We start from the raw sequence: 19,890 nt of genomic DNA, 5'->3' as shown, positions 1-19,890 counted from the left end.
AACGCTTCGTGTCGCAAGCCCGGAATTTACCGCTGTGATAATTTGGATCAACGCGAACTCGGGACCAGCGTGGCGCGTCACGAAACGGTGGGCGATATTGGGTGCCGAAGAGTAGTGAGCTTGGATGAGGGAACGAGTGCGGGCGTACGGTGGGACGGCGAGGAGCACAGGGTGGACGAGGTGAGGCGGACGATGCTGCCCGACATGGCGAAGTCTGGATCACGGGGACGGGGGGCGAGAGGGCAGCCGCTTCTTATTATTGTTGTTGCCCGCTTGGGAAGGAAGTGGGCTGGACGCGCGAATCACGCGTTTGTTGTGACCCGCCTGATTAGGCTAGTGTGTCTTGGCGCGTTGATAACGGGCTGTTTGCTCTGTTTACTGCGATTATCTAAGCACCCCACTCCGCCGGAACTAAGCCAGTGACGTCAAACTCCCGCTGCCCGCTCCCACTTCGGCGTCGGTGGGCGGAGATTGTGGACCAAAACACCAACAAAAATGAACCGGGTGGACCAAGGGCCGCGAGGGGCACGCTACTATCTTTTGTATTTACTACGGAATATATCCTGCTATATGTGCACTATCTACCTTAGTTGCCAGCCCATTCTCTCATTCCTCACTTCGTGATACCGCAAGTAACTCCTGCTTCAGCTCGCCAAGTATTGTATCAGAGAGGCCGGAATCGAGTCGGCTTTTGGGGCCAAAAATACCAACGTCCAACGCATTGTTCCGAATGGCGACTTCAATATCAACTGAGGGCTACATCGTTCTCTGTGTTAGCAAAGGCACTCCATTTGGGGATGTAATCGAAAAACATGTCTCTTTTCAAGCTTACCTTATACGCCGCTTCGAGGCTTGGTATGCGATTTTCTGATCCGGGCTGTTCGTTGTTGAGCGCGGTCACCGACCCTAGAGGTATCTCAGTTGTCCTTCTTGAGTTTGATGTCGCATTTGGGATGCTTCCATTTGCTAGAGCCTCCGGTATTTCCGATTCTTCGAGAGGCGTCAACCGGTGCAACGCGCCATCGCCATCTCCGGTGGGGTCTGGGTATCTCAGGAAATTTACCACCGTGTCCAACGTGACTCCAGTCCATTCTGCAATTTCATGCAAGGAAACACAGGAGTTCTGCGCATTGCTGATCTCATGCAAGTCGCTTTGAATAGCTCGCGCCAGCTGAGTCACGCTGCGGTTTGTAGGGTTTCCAATGCAAAGTGGAACAATATTCAGGGTGGGGGCGACAAGCTCCGGAAGTCCGTCCATTGCGTGAGACCTGTTGGCAAGGTAGAGACCAATGACCAAATTCTCTAGAGCAGAGTGCGACGGGCTGGAAAGGAACCTTATGTGCATCTTAGCATACACAGCCAAAAATAGCGCTTGAATGGAGACGCCAAGTTTTCGACTAGTGCTATCTAGCGTTCCAACGTCTGCGATAAGAGAAGGGCGATAGTTTTGTGTCATGCCGGGCCAGTCGATCAAGGTCTCCTGTAGAGACTTGCGTTCCAAGCTCGCTTTTGTTAAGTACGTCGTCCAGAATGCTTTCCGGGCTTCTAACGGTGAGCTGATAGTATTGAAGGCGACAAATTCTGATATATCCGTTTTCAATCTCAACGATATATCTCCATTGGGACAACCAATCGAAAGGAGACTGACAATGTGTTCTAAGCTCACAGCGTCGTAAAGTGCGTGATGTATATGCAATCTTACAATTGTTTCCGAACCTTGTCGTGAGGCATATAGAGTCACGAACTTTGAAGCACCTTCTTGCTGCCTGTCCAAAAGGTCTCTCAACTTGTCTCGCCAGGCTATTGGATTGTTGGTAGCTCTGAAAACTACCTGCACAAACGGGATATCATGGTTTCCTATTGCGAAAAACTCCGTGCGAAGAATTGGGACCTGGCGAATGACCTTATCCCACCTCCTTTCAAGCTCCTCTGCTGCTATATCTCCTCCCACACGATAAAAGAAATCAGGGAAGAACACTGCCCCATTTGAGCGTTCCCACATCTTTAACATGTATACCTGACCAGAAGTTGCTGGGAACACGCCTTCGATGTCCCCTGGCTGTATGTTATGAGAGCGTAGCAGAGTGGTGATATCGACATCCTTCAACGCCCCGAGGCATATGGATTTAGAGTCACGTACTTCCTTTTTTGCTTTGGCAATTTTCGCAACCTCCGCCATTTTTCGAACGGTACCAGCGCGCAACATGTCACTAACTGCAAGAGTGATTGATCTTTTCCGTAGCAAGGATGCCACTTTAATTGCGCTAATGCTGTCGAGGCCAATATGGAAAAGGGTTGTATCCTTTGTAACTTCAGCTTCTGAAATGTTTGCCACTGATGACAGTATCGATCTGATAGCCTCTTCCAAAGGTGTCCATGACTCTGCTAGTGAATTCTCTTTATCCAATGGGTAAGAGTTCTTAACCCCATTCAACGAGGCGGTTGAAAATGTTAAGCCGCAGATTGTCGCTGATTCATCTCGGAAATCCACAGTAGGCTCGTTGGGGTTGTGAATGAGCTCCAACAAACAATTTTCAATCCGATCAAGGAGGCTTGCCGTGTCGGAGCTGCTTAACACTGAGCTCTTGCACGCAACCCGCCAGATAACAGAGTCATTGGACAGCTCCATCTCGGTGCATACAGGGTATTCCACATCAGAAGAACTCTGAACAGACTTATATAAGACCTTCTCCTCTCTTCCAGGTCTTTTCTGGTATATAAACAGTGTATCAAAGAGAGATTTTGCTCCAATTCTGGACAAGGCTTTCACTTTCCTGAGTGGAAAGTGCTGGTTATTAAGGATCAGGCCCAACATTTCCTGCACATACTGGAGCATCTCACGCCGGGAGCCGTGAAGGATTCCACGTATAGCGACAGAATTCATTGTGGGGAACATTACTTGCTCACCGTCAACAGTGTCTCTGCCTAGCATCACGGTACCACACACAACATCAAGTTGGCGCAAATAACCCGCAAGTACCATCAACCAGCAGGTCAACCCTAGGGTCTGAGGTGTAATTCCCTGGCTTTTGCAGAAGTCTATAACATTCGAACAGGAAATTTTAACGGCAATTTCATCCCGATGGATTTCGTCCGTGTTTGATCCAGGCTTTTCTGGGAAAGATACCGGCCGAACTCCCTCCAAATACCCTTTCCAGAACTGCAGGGCTTTCTCATTGCTGGCCGAATTGATAATATGTTCTAGAGTACTATGATACGATGGCCGTTGGTAGCTGTTGTCGAGGTAGAGCGTTGCGATAGTTTGGTGAAATAAGTCGAGTGACCAACCGTCGTATAGCGCATGGGCAATGGAAATAAGCAATAATCTTTTGGCTCCACTTCGCAGAAAGCGTAGCCTAAACGGAGGAGATCGTAAGCCGCTCTTGATTGCCTCTAATTTCTCTTGCTCAAATATATCATCGATCGACCTTCCAGCCATGTCTATTTCTTTCCAATTTAGTTTGAAGTTTGCCGAATAGACTAGCTGCGCAAATGCGAAGGGCAAACTCGGATCTGAAACTTGCGCGAAAGTCGTCCTCAGAATGGGACTTTCTTCAACTGCCTTCACAAATGCGTTCCTTAGTTTATCAACGTCCACATGTGGCTCGATTTCTAGAACATCATGGTTGAAATAATGGGAGTAATCGGATCCAATCATTTCCGCAAGCATCCCTTCTTGCAGTGGTGTTGCAGGAAGAATATGATCTATACCTTCAAGGTCCACATTGTCTGCCTCTAAACATGAGCGAAGTGCTTTTTCTAGACTAATCAGAGTCTTGAACGAGTCATCGTCTCTTTGTATATCGGCAACAACTTCTTTCATCATAGATTTGATCGTTCGACAATGCATGATTCTGCTGACAGGGAGGGATATGCCCAAATTCTTCATCCTTGAGGAAAGTTTGATTGCATCAATGCTATCCAAGCCAAGTTCCAAGATCGAAGTATTCTCACTGACCGCCTCATCGTCGGTATTGGCCAGCCTGGAGATCTCCTGGCGAAGTTTCTTGGCTTTCGCACTCCATTCGAACTTGGAGGTACCATTTGTCAAAGGCCCTTGGGCCGAATCGTGCTTTTCCTTAACGCCATTGCTAGGTGCTGTATGATTGAGGATTGATATATCATCCGAAGGCTGGAGCTTAATTGATTGGTCGTCCAGGAATCCCAATAATGTGTCCTTGAATTGACTCAACAGTTTTCCAATTGCTTTTGAAGTCAGAATCTGTCCTTTTCCAACAATACTAGTGGTCAGGGATTCGCCTCCATCGTCTCTAGCTTCAAATGCTAAAGGATAGTCAGCCTCAGCTTGAGTTTCCGTGGGGCTCCAGAGTGAACTTCCAAGCCTACTGGCATGCGCAAGATCTTTCTGAAATACGAAGAGGCTGTCGAACAGAGGATTGTCGGCACTTCGTCCTGTCCATTTCATAATATCCCGTAATGGAGTGTGCTGGAATGGGATAGCAGAAACATGGAAATCATGACAAGCCTGAACAAGTTCCGATAATGAATCCAGGCCGAAGAAAGGGACATGGCATGGAATCGTGTTGAATAAAGGCCCGATAGCTTTATCTGCACCATCAAAATCCAAGGCTCTCCCTGAACTCACAATTCCAAGAGTCGGAACGAAGCCAAAGTGCTTTTCAAAGACGTACAGCCAGCAACCATGGACTACTGCTTGTTCCGTAACATTCAACCTTCGTCTTACCTCTTCGAGTCGCTTCATTGCGGGTATCTCAATAGCCAGGATATGTACTTCGCTTTCAGAACTATTTGGGTTGGAAGGTATCGTTCGTGCTGAAGCATCTCGCAAATGTCGGGTCCAGAAGGATTGCGCATCGGGTTGCCTGCAAAATGGACCGAGCGGCAACACATCAATATAAGACGGCGTTTCTGTGTGCGCGACATTGAAGTATGCTTCTGCAACCCTTTCAAGAAGAAGTGGAAGGCTGTTCCCGTCGTATAGGCCGTGGAAGATGTTCAAGCACATTACTCTACTGGATGGCCCAGATACAACCCCAATTTCCCAGAGCCTGTCATTAAAATGATGAAGAGTGGATCTCCACTTCATGTACCTATCCCGCGAAATATTAGAAACCTCGGAAGAGTCCGTGGTCTCAAATTCGAACCAGGGAAATTTATCTTCTCTTAACACCACTTGTGCATAACCATCTGCTGTGACGGGAAATTTTGTGCGTAGAATTTGGACAGTCTCCTGAACCTTTCGCCAAGCGGCCATCAGCTGGACAATATCCACATCTGGTAACAACTCAAAGGTAAAATTTGAGACGTATGCACGGCTTGCGCTCTCAAGACACTTGTATATCATCCCATCTTGCAATGGTGAGCAAGGGCATACAGCTTCAATAGCATTGATAGAGACACAGAGCTCAGTAGCAAGTGATGCAAGATGCTTGTGTGCAAAAGCGGCAATTGCTTGTTTAGCATTCTGGTATAGCCGGCCATCGGAACTTTCACTACGGTTGGACGAGCGCAATATTTCTGAAAGAGCAGAGATTACGGGGTCTAAAAGGATGTTTTAACAAAAATTCTGGGAAGACTCGGGGAGGGTAAAACATGTCGCCTTACTTTTCATAATGAGAGCCGACTGAGCAGTGCTGAAACCTGCTTCTTTGAGGGACCGAGCCAAAGATATGACAGAGATAGAATCCAGTCCGAGCTGGAATATATTGGACCACGGTGAGATAATCGTTTCGTCACAGCCGGCCAACCGGGAGACAATCGATATAATCTTTTTCGTCTCTCTTGATGCATTCGTGGTATTTTCCTCATTTTGTGGTGAAAGCTTCTGCATTTGCTCCAGAGTCAGGTTCGCGTAAATTTCCTTCAACTTTTTATTTTCAATCTTATTATTTGGAGACAAAGGGAATCGGGTAAGTGGAATAACATGCGTTGGGACCATATATCCTGGAAGTTGGAGGCTGCAGCATCTTCGGATGTCATTCAGGGTCTCGTGGACATGGTCTCCCGTGTCAAAACCAAGAATTGCCTCCTTTTCAGAAGGTTCTCCTCGAGTGATGAAAGAAACAAGCTGCTCTTTACCCGCAAACAGATGCTTTAACACCATTGTCACCACCTCTCCTATTTCCGCTGAAGCTGACTTGATAACGTGGTTGATTTCGTCGATCTCAAGCCGTTGACCACGCAGTTTGACTTGATCATCCATACGACCAAGGAAGCAGAAACTTTCGTCATGAAGCATCCGTACAAGGTCGCCGGTACGGTATACCCTTTCACCCCACTCGTCAAGATATTGGAATCTCTCCTCAGTTAATTCAGGCCTATTTAAATAGCCTCGACCTACGAGAGGGCCAGACACACACAGCTCACCAATGCCCCCTCTTAGCACCGGTATATTAGTACCCGGTTTGAAGACGAAAGAGCCCACATTATCAAATTGAGGTCCAATGTTGGACGGTTTGTCCCATTGCGTTACTCTTGGAAGCATGGTACACCCGATAGTAACCTCCGTGGGCCCGTACCCGTTATATATCACTTGCTTTTCTCCCCACGTATCTAAGATCTCTTGTTTTAGTGCCTCACCGCCGGTGATAAAGACGCCACGGCAAAGCGACGGCACTTCGTCAGGCTGGAGTAAACGGGCCAAGCTCGGCGTTAGATCGATATGCGTTATCTCCAGCTGTCTAATAACCCCAGCTAAGTCCTCGAATAGGATATCCCTGGGACAAGAAGTGACGCAGATACCGACGCTCCAGCTCCAATATTGCTCTAAGACACTGACATCGAAGTGGAACGATGCAAATTGGAGCCAGCGGGACGAATCATCCCAGTGTCCTGCAAATAATCTTTGGAACGAGAGCATTGCTTGTATTGCGTTGCTGTGTGTTATCTCGCAACCCTTTGGTGTCCCCGTGCTCCCTGAAGTATACAAACAATAGCAAGTATCGTCGCCACTGATTGAGTGTTCAAGAATCGGAGAGCTGCTTGAGAGACCATTCAAAAGTCCTGCTTCATCTAGTGCTAGAACTTTGACGCCGTCTATTCCCATTAATTCTTCCTTCTTATCAGATGTGCATAGGAGAAAATTAGAGCCCGAATCTTCCATGATAAACTTTTTCCGCGCAATAGGGGCCCCAGGATCCAATGCCACATAAGCAGATCCTACCTTCAAAATAGCGAGGATTGCAAAATATGCTTCAGGGCACTTGTCAAAACAAATTCCGATTAATTTTGATTTGGACGCCCCTAGCTGCAAAAGGAGGTTGGCATATTTATTTCCTTGGTCGTTGAATTCTTTGTATGTCCAACTCCTGACTATCAGTTTACCCTCCACTTCGGAAGACCTAGAGGCAAATTCAAGAGCTATTTTCGAGGGGCATTTACTAGCGTTGACCTCAACAAACTGATGCAAAAGATCAACTGGAGCCTCGATATAGGCATCCTTTCTAGGCAGGACGCAGGTTATTCTTCGATCAGCCCCCATAAAGTGCGCGCAATTGGATTCCGGAGAAAATATAGTATCGAAGAGAAGCCATTCAAGCTGATCGATCAATATATGCGCTTGATCAACTGGTAATATATCATTTCTGAATGTAACACAAAATTCGAGTTGATCCCCTTTGGGTATAAGTTCAATCGAGACTGGATACTATTTATTCAGTTAGCGTGACTATAAATTATGACAGCTAGTGGACATACATCTGTTGTAGCTATCTCTTTGGTAACAGTCCAAAATTGCTCATCATTTGTGGATGACACAAATTTCTGGTGCACGAAGAGGGTGTCAAACAATGCAGTGTCTGAACCGGTCATGCGTTGAAGCTTGGATAAAGGAACATGCTGCCCTTTGATAAGATGTGCATTTAACTTCATCACTGCCTGGACAAGCTCCCTGTTACTTCCCTCCACCCTGTAGCGGGATGGGACAGTAGTTAGACAGGGAAAAACAACATCTTGAGCCGCGGCGGACATGTCCCGGCCCGAAAGAACAACGCCGTAACCTATGTCAATTTCGCCGACGTAGGAAGCTAATAAACGAGCCCATGCTGCTTGCCCAGCGGCTTGCAAGGTGACTTCAGCCTTGGTGCAACCAGTGTATATGGTTGATAATGACTCCGAAGAAGTCTTAGAGACGGTGCACATTTCTCGTCTATCCGTCCGGATAGGATTCAGGTCAGGAAATTTTGTAACAGGCCAACCTTTGCAGAGTTCTTCCCATATTTTCTCCGTGATTTCATCTTTCTCAGCACCCTTGGTTAAGATTGATCCTAGAACTGGGGATATGGGGATCGGGTCGAAGAGAATTCCACCGTTATACTGGCGAGCAACTTCTGATAAAATGAGATTCAAAGAATGAGCATCATAAAGGGCATGAAGCGCAGAGAACCGAATAGTTGTATAGGTCGGAAGTGACTGTACTGTCAAGAACCAGGCTGGGTAATGAAGCCGATTCAATATGTCGATGCCAGTGGGTTCTTCGTGGTGCAACAGCTGTCCATTCTCAGACACATAGTCGTGCCATGGGAGGTCTAAAGTACCAGGTTTATATGTTATCATTGCAAATGGGGATACTTCATCCTTGACTTGACAAAATCCGGTCCGAAGCATCTCGTTCCTATCGACTGCGGCTTCCCATGCACTTTTTAGGGCGTCGATATCTAGCGGACGTGTTGATTGAAGACACATGTGGTTGAAATAAAGATTGCCTCCTGAATTAACGAATAACGCCAACATACCCGTTTGGACTGTTGTGCATGGACGCACCGATTGAAGTTTCGCCTCAAGTTGACCGATTTCTGTACAAACAGAAACCCAGTGTCGAGCTTGGAATGGGTTAAAATCAAATGCTTCCATGATACTGCATTCGCCGTTTATTGTTGACTTTTCTAGGCGAGAGGCAATCTGAGAAATTGTAGGAGCCTGGTGACGGTTAGTATTTTTAATATGGCTGATCAAAGGAGTACTTACCTCTAGGATATCACCAGCCGAAATTTCATAGCCCTTGGCCCGTAGGTTGGCCGCAATTTGAATTGCATTAATACTATCAAGACCCAATTTATAAATTGTCGTGTTCAATTTTATATGCTTCCGTTCAACTTTTGCCAATTCTGATACTAGCTCCCTAATCTCCAATGCTTTGTTTGACCATTCCCTCAAATCATCATTCATAGTTTCTTTCTCGACAATAGGTCTTGAAATATTGATAAAGGGAGGAATACCACTTTTCACAACGCTAGTATCGGTGGCCCTCGCAGATGGATATTGGAGAGTGTGATGGATCGACTCAACATATCCACCAAGCATTTGACGAACAGAGTCTAACGAGGTCTTCGATCCGTCACAATACAGACACACCTGAAGAACATCCTTCTCAGGGTTCGGCACGATTTCACAAATGAATGGAAAGTCCATATCTCCGTGCTCATCAACCAAGGTCCATATTTCTTCGTTTAACCGCTGGGGTTCCTTCTGAAGGAGGAGTAAAGTGTCGAATAGCCGTGAGCCGCTTGGACTGAATTGAGATTGTAATCGACGTAACGACGTAAGTTGGTACGGAAGCACGTCCGCTTTAAATTTTCGCAACTGTAGCATAAGATCACTATTGACTGTATTGCTATCCAACTTGACCCGTAGGGGAAGGGTGTTAAAGCACGGGCCAACAATACGCTCTGCGCCATTTACCGGTAGGGTTCTGCAGCTGGCAACGTCACCGAAGCAAATATCCGAGGTCTCGGAGTAGAAAAATAACAGCTTCGCCCAGGCAGCCTGTAAAAGACTGAGGAGGGTGACAGAGGCATTCTTGCACGACTCGGCCACTTGGGTAAGTGGTATATCCAAATCAATGCTAACACTATGGAACTCTTTATGTTTCGTGGCGGATGCATTGGGAACCGGAGAAACAAGGTACGTCGGAGAGAACCCAGTCAAGTGGCTGTTCCAAAACTGAGTCGCGGCTTCAACATCTGTCTTGATCATATGCTCGATGTAATGGTCGAAAGGCACAACAGGTGGCAAGGCCATATCGAGAACAACTTGCTCAACCTCTTGAAGCAGCTGCCCCATTGCCTCTCCATCATATAGCGCATGGTGAATTAACAGGTGCAGCTGGGCTTTCCCAGTGGTAATGTTGTGAAGCTCTATAAAAGCATATGGTACTGCCACTCCGCTGGCAGATAGAATGGAAACCTTTCGACGTTCGATAATGGACTCCACATTCGCACTGGAACACTCCATAAAACTCCAAGGGAGGTCTACGGTATCCAACACAATTTGTGCAAAAGCATGCTGCGCATCATTTGTAGACTGAAACCAGGTTCGCAAAATATCGTGTCTTGCAACCATTGCTTCCCATGCGAACTTCAATCTAGACATATCCTTCCGCACTTCAAAGATGAGATGATTGAAATAAGATTTTTGATCGCTAGATACCATCTGCGATAACATAGCTTCTTGCAAAGGCGTGCATGGCAATATCTTTCGTATTTTCTTTTGAGCCATGTCCACGTCGTGTCTAGCCTTCTCAATAAATCCAGGAGAGAACAGCACTTTGAAATTCGGTAAAATTTCCTGTTTCGTGGTAGCGGTGTCAGAAACACGATCTATGGCAGCAGCAAGTCGGGAAACCGTGTCGTTCTTCATAATGACTGAAACGTCCACCTGCCCGAATCCTGATAGTTTTAGTTGTCTCGATAATGATACTGCTAGGATAGAATCCATGCCTAGGCGATAGAATGAAGAATGACGGCCAATGTCAGTCGCTGGGGTGTTGGTAACAGCAGCGACAAGTTGCACAATTTTTGACTCCGTCTCCGAAAGCTCTTCAGAATTGTCGGAGATCTCAGCGTTATTGGAGAAGAGATCCAAATAGTCGGGGGCAGCGTTAGAATACATGTCAGCGAGCAGCCTCTTATCAACTTTTCCGTTCACCGTCACGGGTATTGTCTCGATAGGTAAAATGAAAGACGGAATCATATACATCGGAAGGATTTTGGAGATCGTATCGTATAATTCTTTCGTTAAGATCGAGGAACGCTTTGGGTCTACCTTTATATAGGGGGAAGAATCTGCCACAGGTACCCAGAAGGAGACCAGTAACTGACTGCCGCTGGGTTTGTCTCCGCATATCAGAGTTGTGCAGCTCTTCACGACTCGGCTCTGAAGGATCGCACTGTTAACTTCTCCAAGTTCAATTCGCTGACCTCTGAGCTTAACCAAATCATCTCGACGGCCTACAAATGCAAGCGAACCGTCAGGAAGCATGCGGCCGTAATCTCCGGAACGGTATACTTTTCCATACTCTGGATGTTCAACAAACTTTTCGCGGGTGACGTCTGGCATATTCAAATAACCCAAAGCCTGTCTATATAGTTAGCTTACGCATCGCGGCTCCTAATTAGTAAATATTCTTACAACTTGCTTTCCACCGAAACACAGCTCGCCAACTGCGCCTCGTGGGACTGGAGAGAAGGTGTTCCCCTGGGAAAGGACAAAGGCAGAGGTGTTTTTAAAAGGCTTCCCTATGTTACTTAGGAGATCAGTGGTGCGCACACGTGGTTTCACAGTGCATATATTTGTCGTTTCGCAGGGACCGTAGCCTAGTGAAAATCTATGAGTAGTGGATAATTTATGTGAAAGGTTTGGGAATACCTTGATAAACTCCAACATCAGCCCATTCTTTCGCCACTTCAGGTGTCAGTGCCTCGCCCGCGGTAACGAGAAATTGTACCTTGGGCACATTCCGGGAGCGCACAAGCGCAGCGACGGACGGCGTAAGACTGAGGTGCGTTACTTCAAGAGTGCGGATAGCCCCCTCAATATCTCTGAAAATAATATCGTTGGTTGCCGAACAAAGTGTCATTCCCATAGCCCAGGTGAAAAAAATTTCAAACACGGAAACTAGCATCGGTAAGTGAAAGTCTCGTGGAGAGGATGATGCACTGACCATCAAAAGCTGGGGAGCAGGCCTGAAGCATTTTCGATCCAGGCGGTGTCGGATAGATCTCGGATAAAACAGCGATATTTTCTCGCATATTCTCGTGTGAAACCAGCACTCCTTTAGGTACACCCGTGCTCCCTGAAGTAAAGATGGCATATGCCACATGCATTCCCTGTTCTTTCTGAGAGATTCCACTGTTCTCACTTTTCCGTAACAAGTTGCCGTCCGAATCAAGGACCATAATGTCGTGCGGTAATTCCAATGAAGCTAGAAGATTAGGACTCGTAATACATACGCGACAACTAGCTTCAGAAATGATAGAAAGAGCCCTCTGCGTGGGAGTTTGAGGGGTGATGGGTACGTAACCAGCACCTGCGTCGACAACAGCTAGGATAGAGACATATAGCCCAAGTGACTTTTCTAAAACAATTGAAACTAGTGATCCGGACCCTATCCCAAAGGAGCGAAGTTGTTTTGCGAGCCGACCAGAGCGAGTATTCAATTCGGCGTAGGTCAATTTCTGGATGCTCACGGCACCAAGATCCGGGTCGAACGTCTCCAAGAACTCAACTGCGGTTCTTTCAGGATCCAGAGCCGCCACTTCTTTTACCCCATCTGAAAGGCTTTGAGAGCCAGGGCAGGATGTGAAGCGAACATTTTCTGCCGATAGAACTGAAATCGGTAGTTCATCGTTAACATGTTTAAGGCTCAGATCCGGTTTATGTATGAAAATTGAAGCTAATTCGTCAAGTTGGCGGAGGAATATATCAACCTGCGCAGTTGACAGCGTGGACTCTTGGAAAGTGGCTTTTGCGCAGAGTACATCGTTCTTTATTTCAACTTCCAAGGTGAGACAAAACTCTAGGAAGTCTGCCGACGCTACTTGTTTGACAATTGTGGAAGATTCTTGATGTCCGTTGAGTGTGTCTTGCCACACAAACAGAGTGTCAAAGAGCGACAGGCTCGGTTCAACTCCCGACACGGCCTTGATATCACGGAGAGGTAGCAATCCGTGGGTAAGAGATTTTCTGTTAAGGTTGTGAATAGTCGCAAGTAAATCCTGCACGTTTCGCAGGTTGTCAAAGTTGAAGCGGACCGGAAGAGTGTTGATGCACGGTCCAATCACATCCTCGATACCTTGTACAGGAATCGTCCGACCCGAAGACACAGAACCAAAAATAACATCTGAGGTTCCATTGTACTCTCCAAGGAGATAGCCTAATGCCCCTTGAAAAAAGGTTTGACGACTGATGCGAAGATTCCTAGTAGCAGCGTCAAGATCGTTGATGTCGATGCTAAATGTGCGCTGTGTCACACCTAGTCCGTGAGGGATGTCGTTGTGATCCTGAAAGTTCGGCCACGGTGAAGGGGAGATTCCCTGAAGCAGATCACGCCAGTAATCGATAGAATCTAATCTATTTCGGGAGCTGAGAAAGCTAGAGATATGATCGACAAAAGTCCGATATTGTGGGCGCTGCTTGCATAACTTCTTTTCTAGTGACGTCCCGAGGTCGTTCATAACATGTTCCCATGACCATCCATCGTAAAGTGCATGATGGATATGAACAAGAGCTCTAACCTCGCCAGAAAGACTCTTGAGTTGAATTTGAAAAGGGTGGAGCATATGCTGTGGAGTTTGGAACACCATGTCATAATGGAATGTGTCGCATTCAACGAAGACAGAGTCATCAAGGCTTTCCCAGACAACCTGTGCATATGGGTGTCCGGGCATGTTCACTTCAACAAAGCCTGATCGCAAAATCTCGTTTCGGTCAGCAACCAGACGGAAGGCACTGCGTATTCCGATTGGTGATATGCCATTCCCAAATTCCACTTCAATCCAGTTTGAATAAGCCCTCTTACTTTGCATAGATTCCGCGATCATGGATACTTGCATCGGACTACATGGGAGCACATCTTGGGGCGTCGAAGAGTGTCCCAGCGACGAGAGTGTCTTGTGGGTGATATCGACCACAGGGTCCCATGAACTTGAAGTAAGATTCGGCGTAAAGTCAGAGGCTCCTTTAACGAGGCTTCTTTCCATTGCCAATGCTATTCCTTGGACTGAGTCAGCCTCTAGGATGCTCGTGACATCAAGATTTACGCTTATGGCCCGCAACTCCGAGGCCAATCTAATGGCCTTAAGGGAATCGAGCCCTAGGGCCGCCAAGCTTCCAGAACGACCGATTGGAGCATGTAGAATATGTTCAACACAGGTACCAATGTTCTCTTCAACCTCAGAGGCGAAAGAAGAGGCAGCGGGGACATCGGACTCCTTTGAGCTGGTGTAGTTGCTTTCGAGGGCTTTCCTGTCAATCTTCCCGGATGGGAGCCGTGGCAATTCATCCATGCAAATAATCTCGGTTGGAACCATGAACTTGGGAAGCCACTTCTCGCACACTTGTCGTACGGCCGCGGGATCTAGGCTCGTGTCTCGGGACACGAAGGCAACAAGGATCCCATCGGCAACACACGCGGCAGCACTTCGAACGCCAGGTGACTTATATATTGTACTCTCAACCTCGCCCAGTTCCATACGCTGACCCCTGAGCTTCACTTGCCCGGAAGAAATCCTGCCAAGGCATTCCAGTTCGCCATTGGGGTGAAGACGAGCTTTATCACCGGTTCGATAAAGGCGCCCGTAAACCTGGCTATCGATAAACGCTTTGCGGTTTTCCTCCGGGCGGTTAAGATACCCGTTCGCAAGTTGGGGCCCTCCGACGGCAAGTTCTCCAATACAGCCCACAGGGAGAACATCTGGTTCTCCATCCACAGAGGCTTGGATCGGGATGATAAAGGCAGAAACCGAAGTGAACGGGATTCCAATATTTCCTACGCGGGAGCCGACCGGAAGTTTGGGAGCAATCGTACAGTGAATTGTAGCTTCTGTGGGTCCATACATGGCGTAAAGGACGCCATCATTGGGACCTGAAAAGCCGAATTCATCGACAACCCGCCTTGTCAACATTTCACCGATAGTAAGCAAAACTTTAAGAGAGGGCACAGCACTCTTTTGGCGAAGTAATTCTCCAGCAACCGTAGGAGTAAGCTCGGCACCATCGACTTCTAAGTGGTTCATTACACCGACCAGGTCATTTAACATGAGGCTTCGCTCACAGGCGACCAAAGTTGAGCCTCTAAATAACGGGAAGAAGATCTCAAATACGGAAACATCAAAGGTTGGGGCCGCAAACTGTAGGAACCTCCTGAAATATGGTATATGGTCATCGTGGGCAAGTATGGCTTGTGTTGCAGCAAGGTGTGAGAGGCCAACTCCCTTTGGTAATCCAGTAGAACCTGAGGTATACATTACGTATGCAAGGCTTTCGGGGTATATTTTGATATTTTCTAGCGTCGCTGGGAGGATGATATCGTTCGCATCATCGTCGGCCAAAATGATGATCAGAGGTCTATCAACCTGGTCGAACCTGCCGGCCAAGCTTTTCACGGTAACGACGACATCCGCAGCAACGTCGTTAACGATGAAATTAACACGCTCTGAAGGGGCGTCAATGTTGAGAGGGCAAACAGCCGCCCCAGATCTGAGGATACCAAGCCAAGAAACGTATAGGTCTGGCGATTGAGGAATCAAGACTGGGACAATCGGAGCTGAGGCGGGCCTGGATCGCAATGCTTCAGAGAGACGCAAAGCCAACTGCTTCGAGCGAAGGTGTAGTTGGTCGTAAGTAAGGAAATGCCGTTTCCTATCCTTGTCGAGAAACTCCAAGGCCAGATCCAAACCCCGACCGGCATTCTGGACCAGATCATGCAAAAACAATGGACCCGGTATCAATTGAGGATGTTCATTAAGGATAGACAATCGCAAGCCCTCCGTGTTGGTGGGCACCTGGAGGGCTGCACGAATGTGGTTCTCAAACTGCGTTCCGATCTGCGAAAGATAGGCACGAGTAGTGCAGTTTGAGGCAATGATATGCCCAGTCCCCTGCTCCAAATAACATCTCACCTCAACAAGGCACCCGTCAGCGGGTTCAGGAGACTACGGTACCAGTCAGCAGTGAGCAACAAATTCATATGGGACGAGTACTCGCATCAAGCGTGAATACTCCGGTATGACCATGTTTGCGAAGATCGTCCACCTCTGCTTTCAGGACGATATTCTTTTCCAGATCAACTTTTACTGGGTCTCCATTAAGGCTGAAGGCGGGGATCTCTTCTCCAGTCAGGGCTGCAAGAACTGCAGCCCAAGAGCAGGCCACGAGGTCCAGGCTGAGCTTCGAAATGCCGCAGTTCCAGTCGATTCTGACTGATCCATCAACCGATTCTTCCACATAGTCGAGTTTTGGGAACGATATGTACGTGGTATCCATGGTTGCAACAGGCAAGATTCCATTGGCCTCTCAGAAATTTTTGGGATGTGTTCCGGATCAAACTTGATACATCCGATCCAATGGAGGTCGAATTAAGGGAGACAGAAAGGAAAGGAAATAAGAAAGAAAGGGAAAAAAAAGGAAATAAAATAAAAGGGAGAGAGAAACGGGAGATTTGAGGTTAATGCTGATTTCAATTGAAATGATATTATTATTTGTTGCTAGTCTTCAGAAAAGACTAATTTTGTTATATAATCGTCGTCCATAAAAGCTCTCTGAAGGAAGAAAACGAAGAAAAAAGAAAGAAAAAAAAGGGAATAGCGGGTGACAGGATGTCACCTTTTCCAACTCCCCGCTCGGCCTTGACTCGCAGCCCGCCCAAGGAGTGAAAATGAGGTCAGTGTTCCGAGCGCTGACGGCGATAAGCAGCTATGCGAGAATAGATTTAGCAGGCATACTCCGTACAGCAGACATTGCTTTGTCACTGCACCCCCAGGAGTGGGAAGCGTGGAGAACACACGATGATCCCAATCGTGTGCTGGACATGGAGCATGGCCTCATCTTGAGTCTCTGGGCACCCGACAAGAACCGAAGTGGGTCTGGAGGTGTGCAACAGGGCAGGGTGGTCGGTCGAAACCGTGGCCAAAGGCGAACCCGAGGCGCCGCCACATTGCGTTTCTTCGCCGTTCCAGAGCGAATCGGCCCTTCGCGGGATGTCCAGCAGTATTGGGTAGAACAATGGGAGAAAGCATGCGTTTTCTGCCTTGCTGCTTCAGCCGTCAGTGTGTCGTCGTCCTTCTTCGTCGTCATCGTCGGGTGTGGAATCGTCGTGCCGTGCGACGGGGCGAATCCGTCAGCGCGATTCGCCCGTCCCGTCGACAGATCTAATCTTATCTCTGGGCGCTTCCGCTCACCCTCGCCCGGCGATCTGCTGCTACAATAACCCTAAACCCCCGTCGCCTGCACCGCTTTGGCAGCGGCTTGGGGGCCCAGGATCTGGCCTGGAGCCCAGCCATTGTATTCCAAGTGCCGGTCTGCTAAATCGCTCAGTGATCACCAAGCTGGACTGCTAACCTACCAACTCACCCTGGATGCCGCTAAGGAAGTAATGGATATCAATGGCCAATCTTCGCATCGGGACGGGTTCACTGGGCCGCGTTGAAGGCAGATCAGGTTGCGAACAGGAGATCGAAACCCATGCACATCCTTGAAACACAGGATTTTCATCTCTCTCTCGAGACGAGCAAGGATGTGTGGTGGGACCAGCCGCGGTTTTTTCCTTCACAGCGCGACCACGGCCGGTTCCCCCTGGTTGACCCATAATGACGACAGATCTGGAATATCTCTTTCCCCAACAGCGATCGATATCCATATATTTGGCTCGAGGTCCAGGGTGAAATGATCCAGGCGATAGATGCAGTCAAGATTGAACTGATCCAAAGTCGTTGAAATATCTTGTTCCCTTGATCACTCTTGACCCCGCACTCCTTGATTGAACTGCTTCCCCGCATGTCTCCTTTGCTCGAAAGATCAGAAGCCCTGGAGGAGCTGGAGGACCAGGCGACCTGCCCAGACCATCCTGGAAGAATCCAGAGTCCTGACGGTCATGCTTATGGTTCCAATGGAATCGATCGCTCCCTAGAGGCGCACAACCCACGCAATGCCTCATCGCTCGACTCCGCGGGACTAAGTTCCAATCTCGGCAGAACTTCGGCAGAAGAATTGCATGACCTTATATGCGTCGGATTCGGCCCTGCTTCTCTCGCCATAGCAGTTGCTCTCCATGACAAGGTCCAGGAGCTAGGCCGGGAACCAACCTCTGTGGCACCCAAAGTTACATTTCTGGAGCGCCAGCCTCGTTTTGCGTGGCACTCGGGGATGCTGGTGCCCGGCTCGAAGATGCAGATATCGTTCATCAAGGACCTTGCAACTCTTCGAGATCCTCGCAGTGAATTCACCTTCCTGAACTATCTGCGGAGCAAAGATCGCCTTCTCCAGTTTGCAGGCCTCGGAACTTTTCTTCCGGCACGCCTCGAGTTTGAAGACTACATGCGATGGTGTGCACATAGGTTCTCAGATGTGGTCGAGTACAACCGCGAGGTCTTGGATGTTGTGGCAAGGGACGGTAACATCGACACGGAATCCGTCGATTACTTTACGGTACGATCCAGGGATCTCAAGACGGGAGACACGGTAACTCAAAGGGCTCGAAATGTGGTTATTGCAGTCGGTGGAAAGCCAAGGATACCCCCGGAGTTTCCAAAAGACAAGCGGGTAATGCATTCATCAGCCTATTGCACTTCGTTGCCAGGACTTCTGCCCGACAAGCTCAGGGACTATCACATCGCCGTTGTAGGAGGTGGACAGAGTGCCGCCGAGATCTTCCATGACCTCCAGAGCCGTTATCCAAACTCCAAAACGACTCTCATCATGAGAGACACTGCCTTGAAGCCTAGCGACGACTCTCCGTTGTAAGTGTTTTAGCTCTGATATCACAGGTCAGAAATAAGACTAAACGTGTATAGCGTCAACGAGATATTCAACCCGGAGCGCATCGATACGTTCTATTCTGAGCCTGAGCCTAAACGACGGCGGCTCCTATCGGATTATCGCCACACCAATTACGGGGTCGTCCGTCTCGAACTAATCGAGAAGATATACTACGACATGTACCTCCAAAAAATCAAATGTCCAGAAGAATCAAAGTGGAACCATCGCATACTTTCGTCCTGTGGCGTGAAGATGGTAGAAACCATCGAGAACGGAGGGAAATTACAACTGTTCCTTGACTCTGCCGGCATGGAGAACGATGACCTTACTGTCGATGCCCTCATCGTGGCAACTGGCTACGTTCGGGATGCACATGAAGACATGATGCAGCCGATAGAGTTCCTTCGGCCGAGCGATCATGAGAACTGGAAGGTCCAAAGGGATTATAGGGTTAAGTTGGACGAGAGCAAAGTGGATCATCGTGCAGGAATCTGGCTTCAAGGGTGCAATGAATTAACTCACGGGATAAGCGATACCTTGCTCTCGGTGCTTGCGGCCCGTGGAGGTGATATGGTGGATGCGATATTCGGCAAGAACCTTGAACATACCATTGCGAACAAAAAGTGACAGTGAAAACGGTGTTTCTCATCCTGTGGCTTTGCTCGATTTTCGGGATTACAATGCCTCTTGACCTTCTCTTTTCTTTTTCCATTTTTATTTTCGCAGGTAGTTAAACATATCGCCCTTCGGGTTTAAACAGCTAATGAATATGTTAGGCTAAATCCCGCAGAATTCCCTTCCATTTCTAAGCACCACGAAAGGTAGTAGTAGTGAAACTTTTCCACTCCAGGATATCCTGGTGGTTTGGCTTGATATTCTTCTAAAAACTACGGAGTACGGAGTAACTACAGAACAAGGATTACACATGCCGCCAGTCAAGCAATTAGTCTCTCCCTTGGAGTTTCGAAAATCCATCGCTCCACGAACGCCTATCCTTCTCCACCGAAGGGAGAAAATTTCCACAAATTCGGAACTTAACCTCTATTTCACCCAGAACAACCAGGGGAAATTTTTTCCGCCCGAACGACGCTGATCATCGTAAAACCATAAAAAAAAGCACAAGGTTTTTATCAGATTCCGATAATCTCATCAGATAAA

At 47.9% G+C, this 19,890-nt stretch overlaps 2 protein-coding genes across 2 annotated transcripts; one reads left to right on the top strand and one right to left on the bottom strand.

Annotated features, from left to right (window-relative positions):
• Window positions 1-500: 500 nt before the first annotated feature.
• On the bottom strand, window positions 501-15,911 carry D8B26_002207 (NRPS-like protein biosynthetic cluster). Its single transcript, XM_066123753.1, has 8 exons — window positions 11,921-15,911; window positions 11,626-11,874; window positions 11,389-11,573; window positions 8,947-11,334; window positions 7,678-8,898; window positions 5,587-7,627; window positions 833-5,523; window positions 501-756 (listed from the first exon to the last, which is right to left on the bottom strand). The coding sequence occupies exons 1-8, from the start codon at window positions 15,222-15,224 to the stop codon at window positions 607-609; spliced, it is 14,229 nt and encodes a 4,742-aa protein (XP_065979828.1). The 5' UTR covers window positions 15,225-15,911; the 3' UTR covers window positions 501-606.
• A 1,357-nt stretch (window positions 15,912-17,268) lies between these two features.
• On the top strand, window positions 17,269-19,516 carry D8B26_002206 (uncharacterized protein). The gene is made up of 2 exons (XM_003066134.2): window positions 17,269-18,713; window positions 18,768-19,516. The coding sequence occupies exons 1-2, from the start codon at window positions 17,752-17,754 to the stop codon at window positions 19,357-19,359; spliced, it is 1,554 nt and encodes a 517-aa protein (XP_003066180.2). The 5' UTR covers window positions 17,269-17,751; the 3' UTR covers window positions 19,360-19,516.
• The last annotated feature ends 374 nt before the right edge of the window (window positions 19,517-19,890 follow it).

Source organism: Coccidioides posadasii, chromosome 1 (genome assembly GCF_018416015.2).
Source record: "Coccidioides posadasii str. Silveira chromosome 1, complete sequence".
Lineage (NCBI taxonomy): Eukaryota > Fungi > Ascomycota > Eurotiomycetes > Onygenales > Onygenaceae > Coccidioides > Coccidioides posadasii.
This window is presented reverse-complemented; position numbering and strand designations above follow the sequence as displayed.

Bases quoted from the DNA above. Each gene is read 5' to 3' on its own strand.
- D8B26_002207 (XM_066123753.1), bottom strand. From the start codon at position 15,224: ATGTATACCTCAGGTTCTACTGGATTACCAAAGGGAGTTGGCCTCTCA. The intron at 11,574-11,625 runs GTATTCCCAAAC...GATTTTCACTAG, and splicing joins TGATGTTGGAGTTTATCAAG to GCTACGGTCCCTGCGAAACG. The intron at 757-832 runs GTAAGCTTGAAA...AGAACGATGTAG, and splicing joins GCCTCGAAGCGGCGTATAAG to CCCTCAGTTGATATTGAAGT.
- D8B26_002206 (XM_003066134.2), top strand. From the start codon at position 17,752: ATGTCTCCTTTGCTCGAAAGATCAGAAGCCCTGGAGGAGCTGGAGGAC. The intron at 18,714-18,767 runs GTAAGTGTTTTA...AAACGTGTATAG, and splicing joins CCTAGCGACGACTCTCCGTT to CGTCAACGAGATATTCAACC.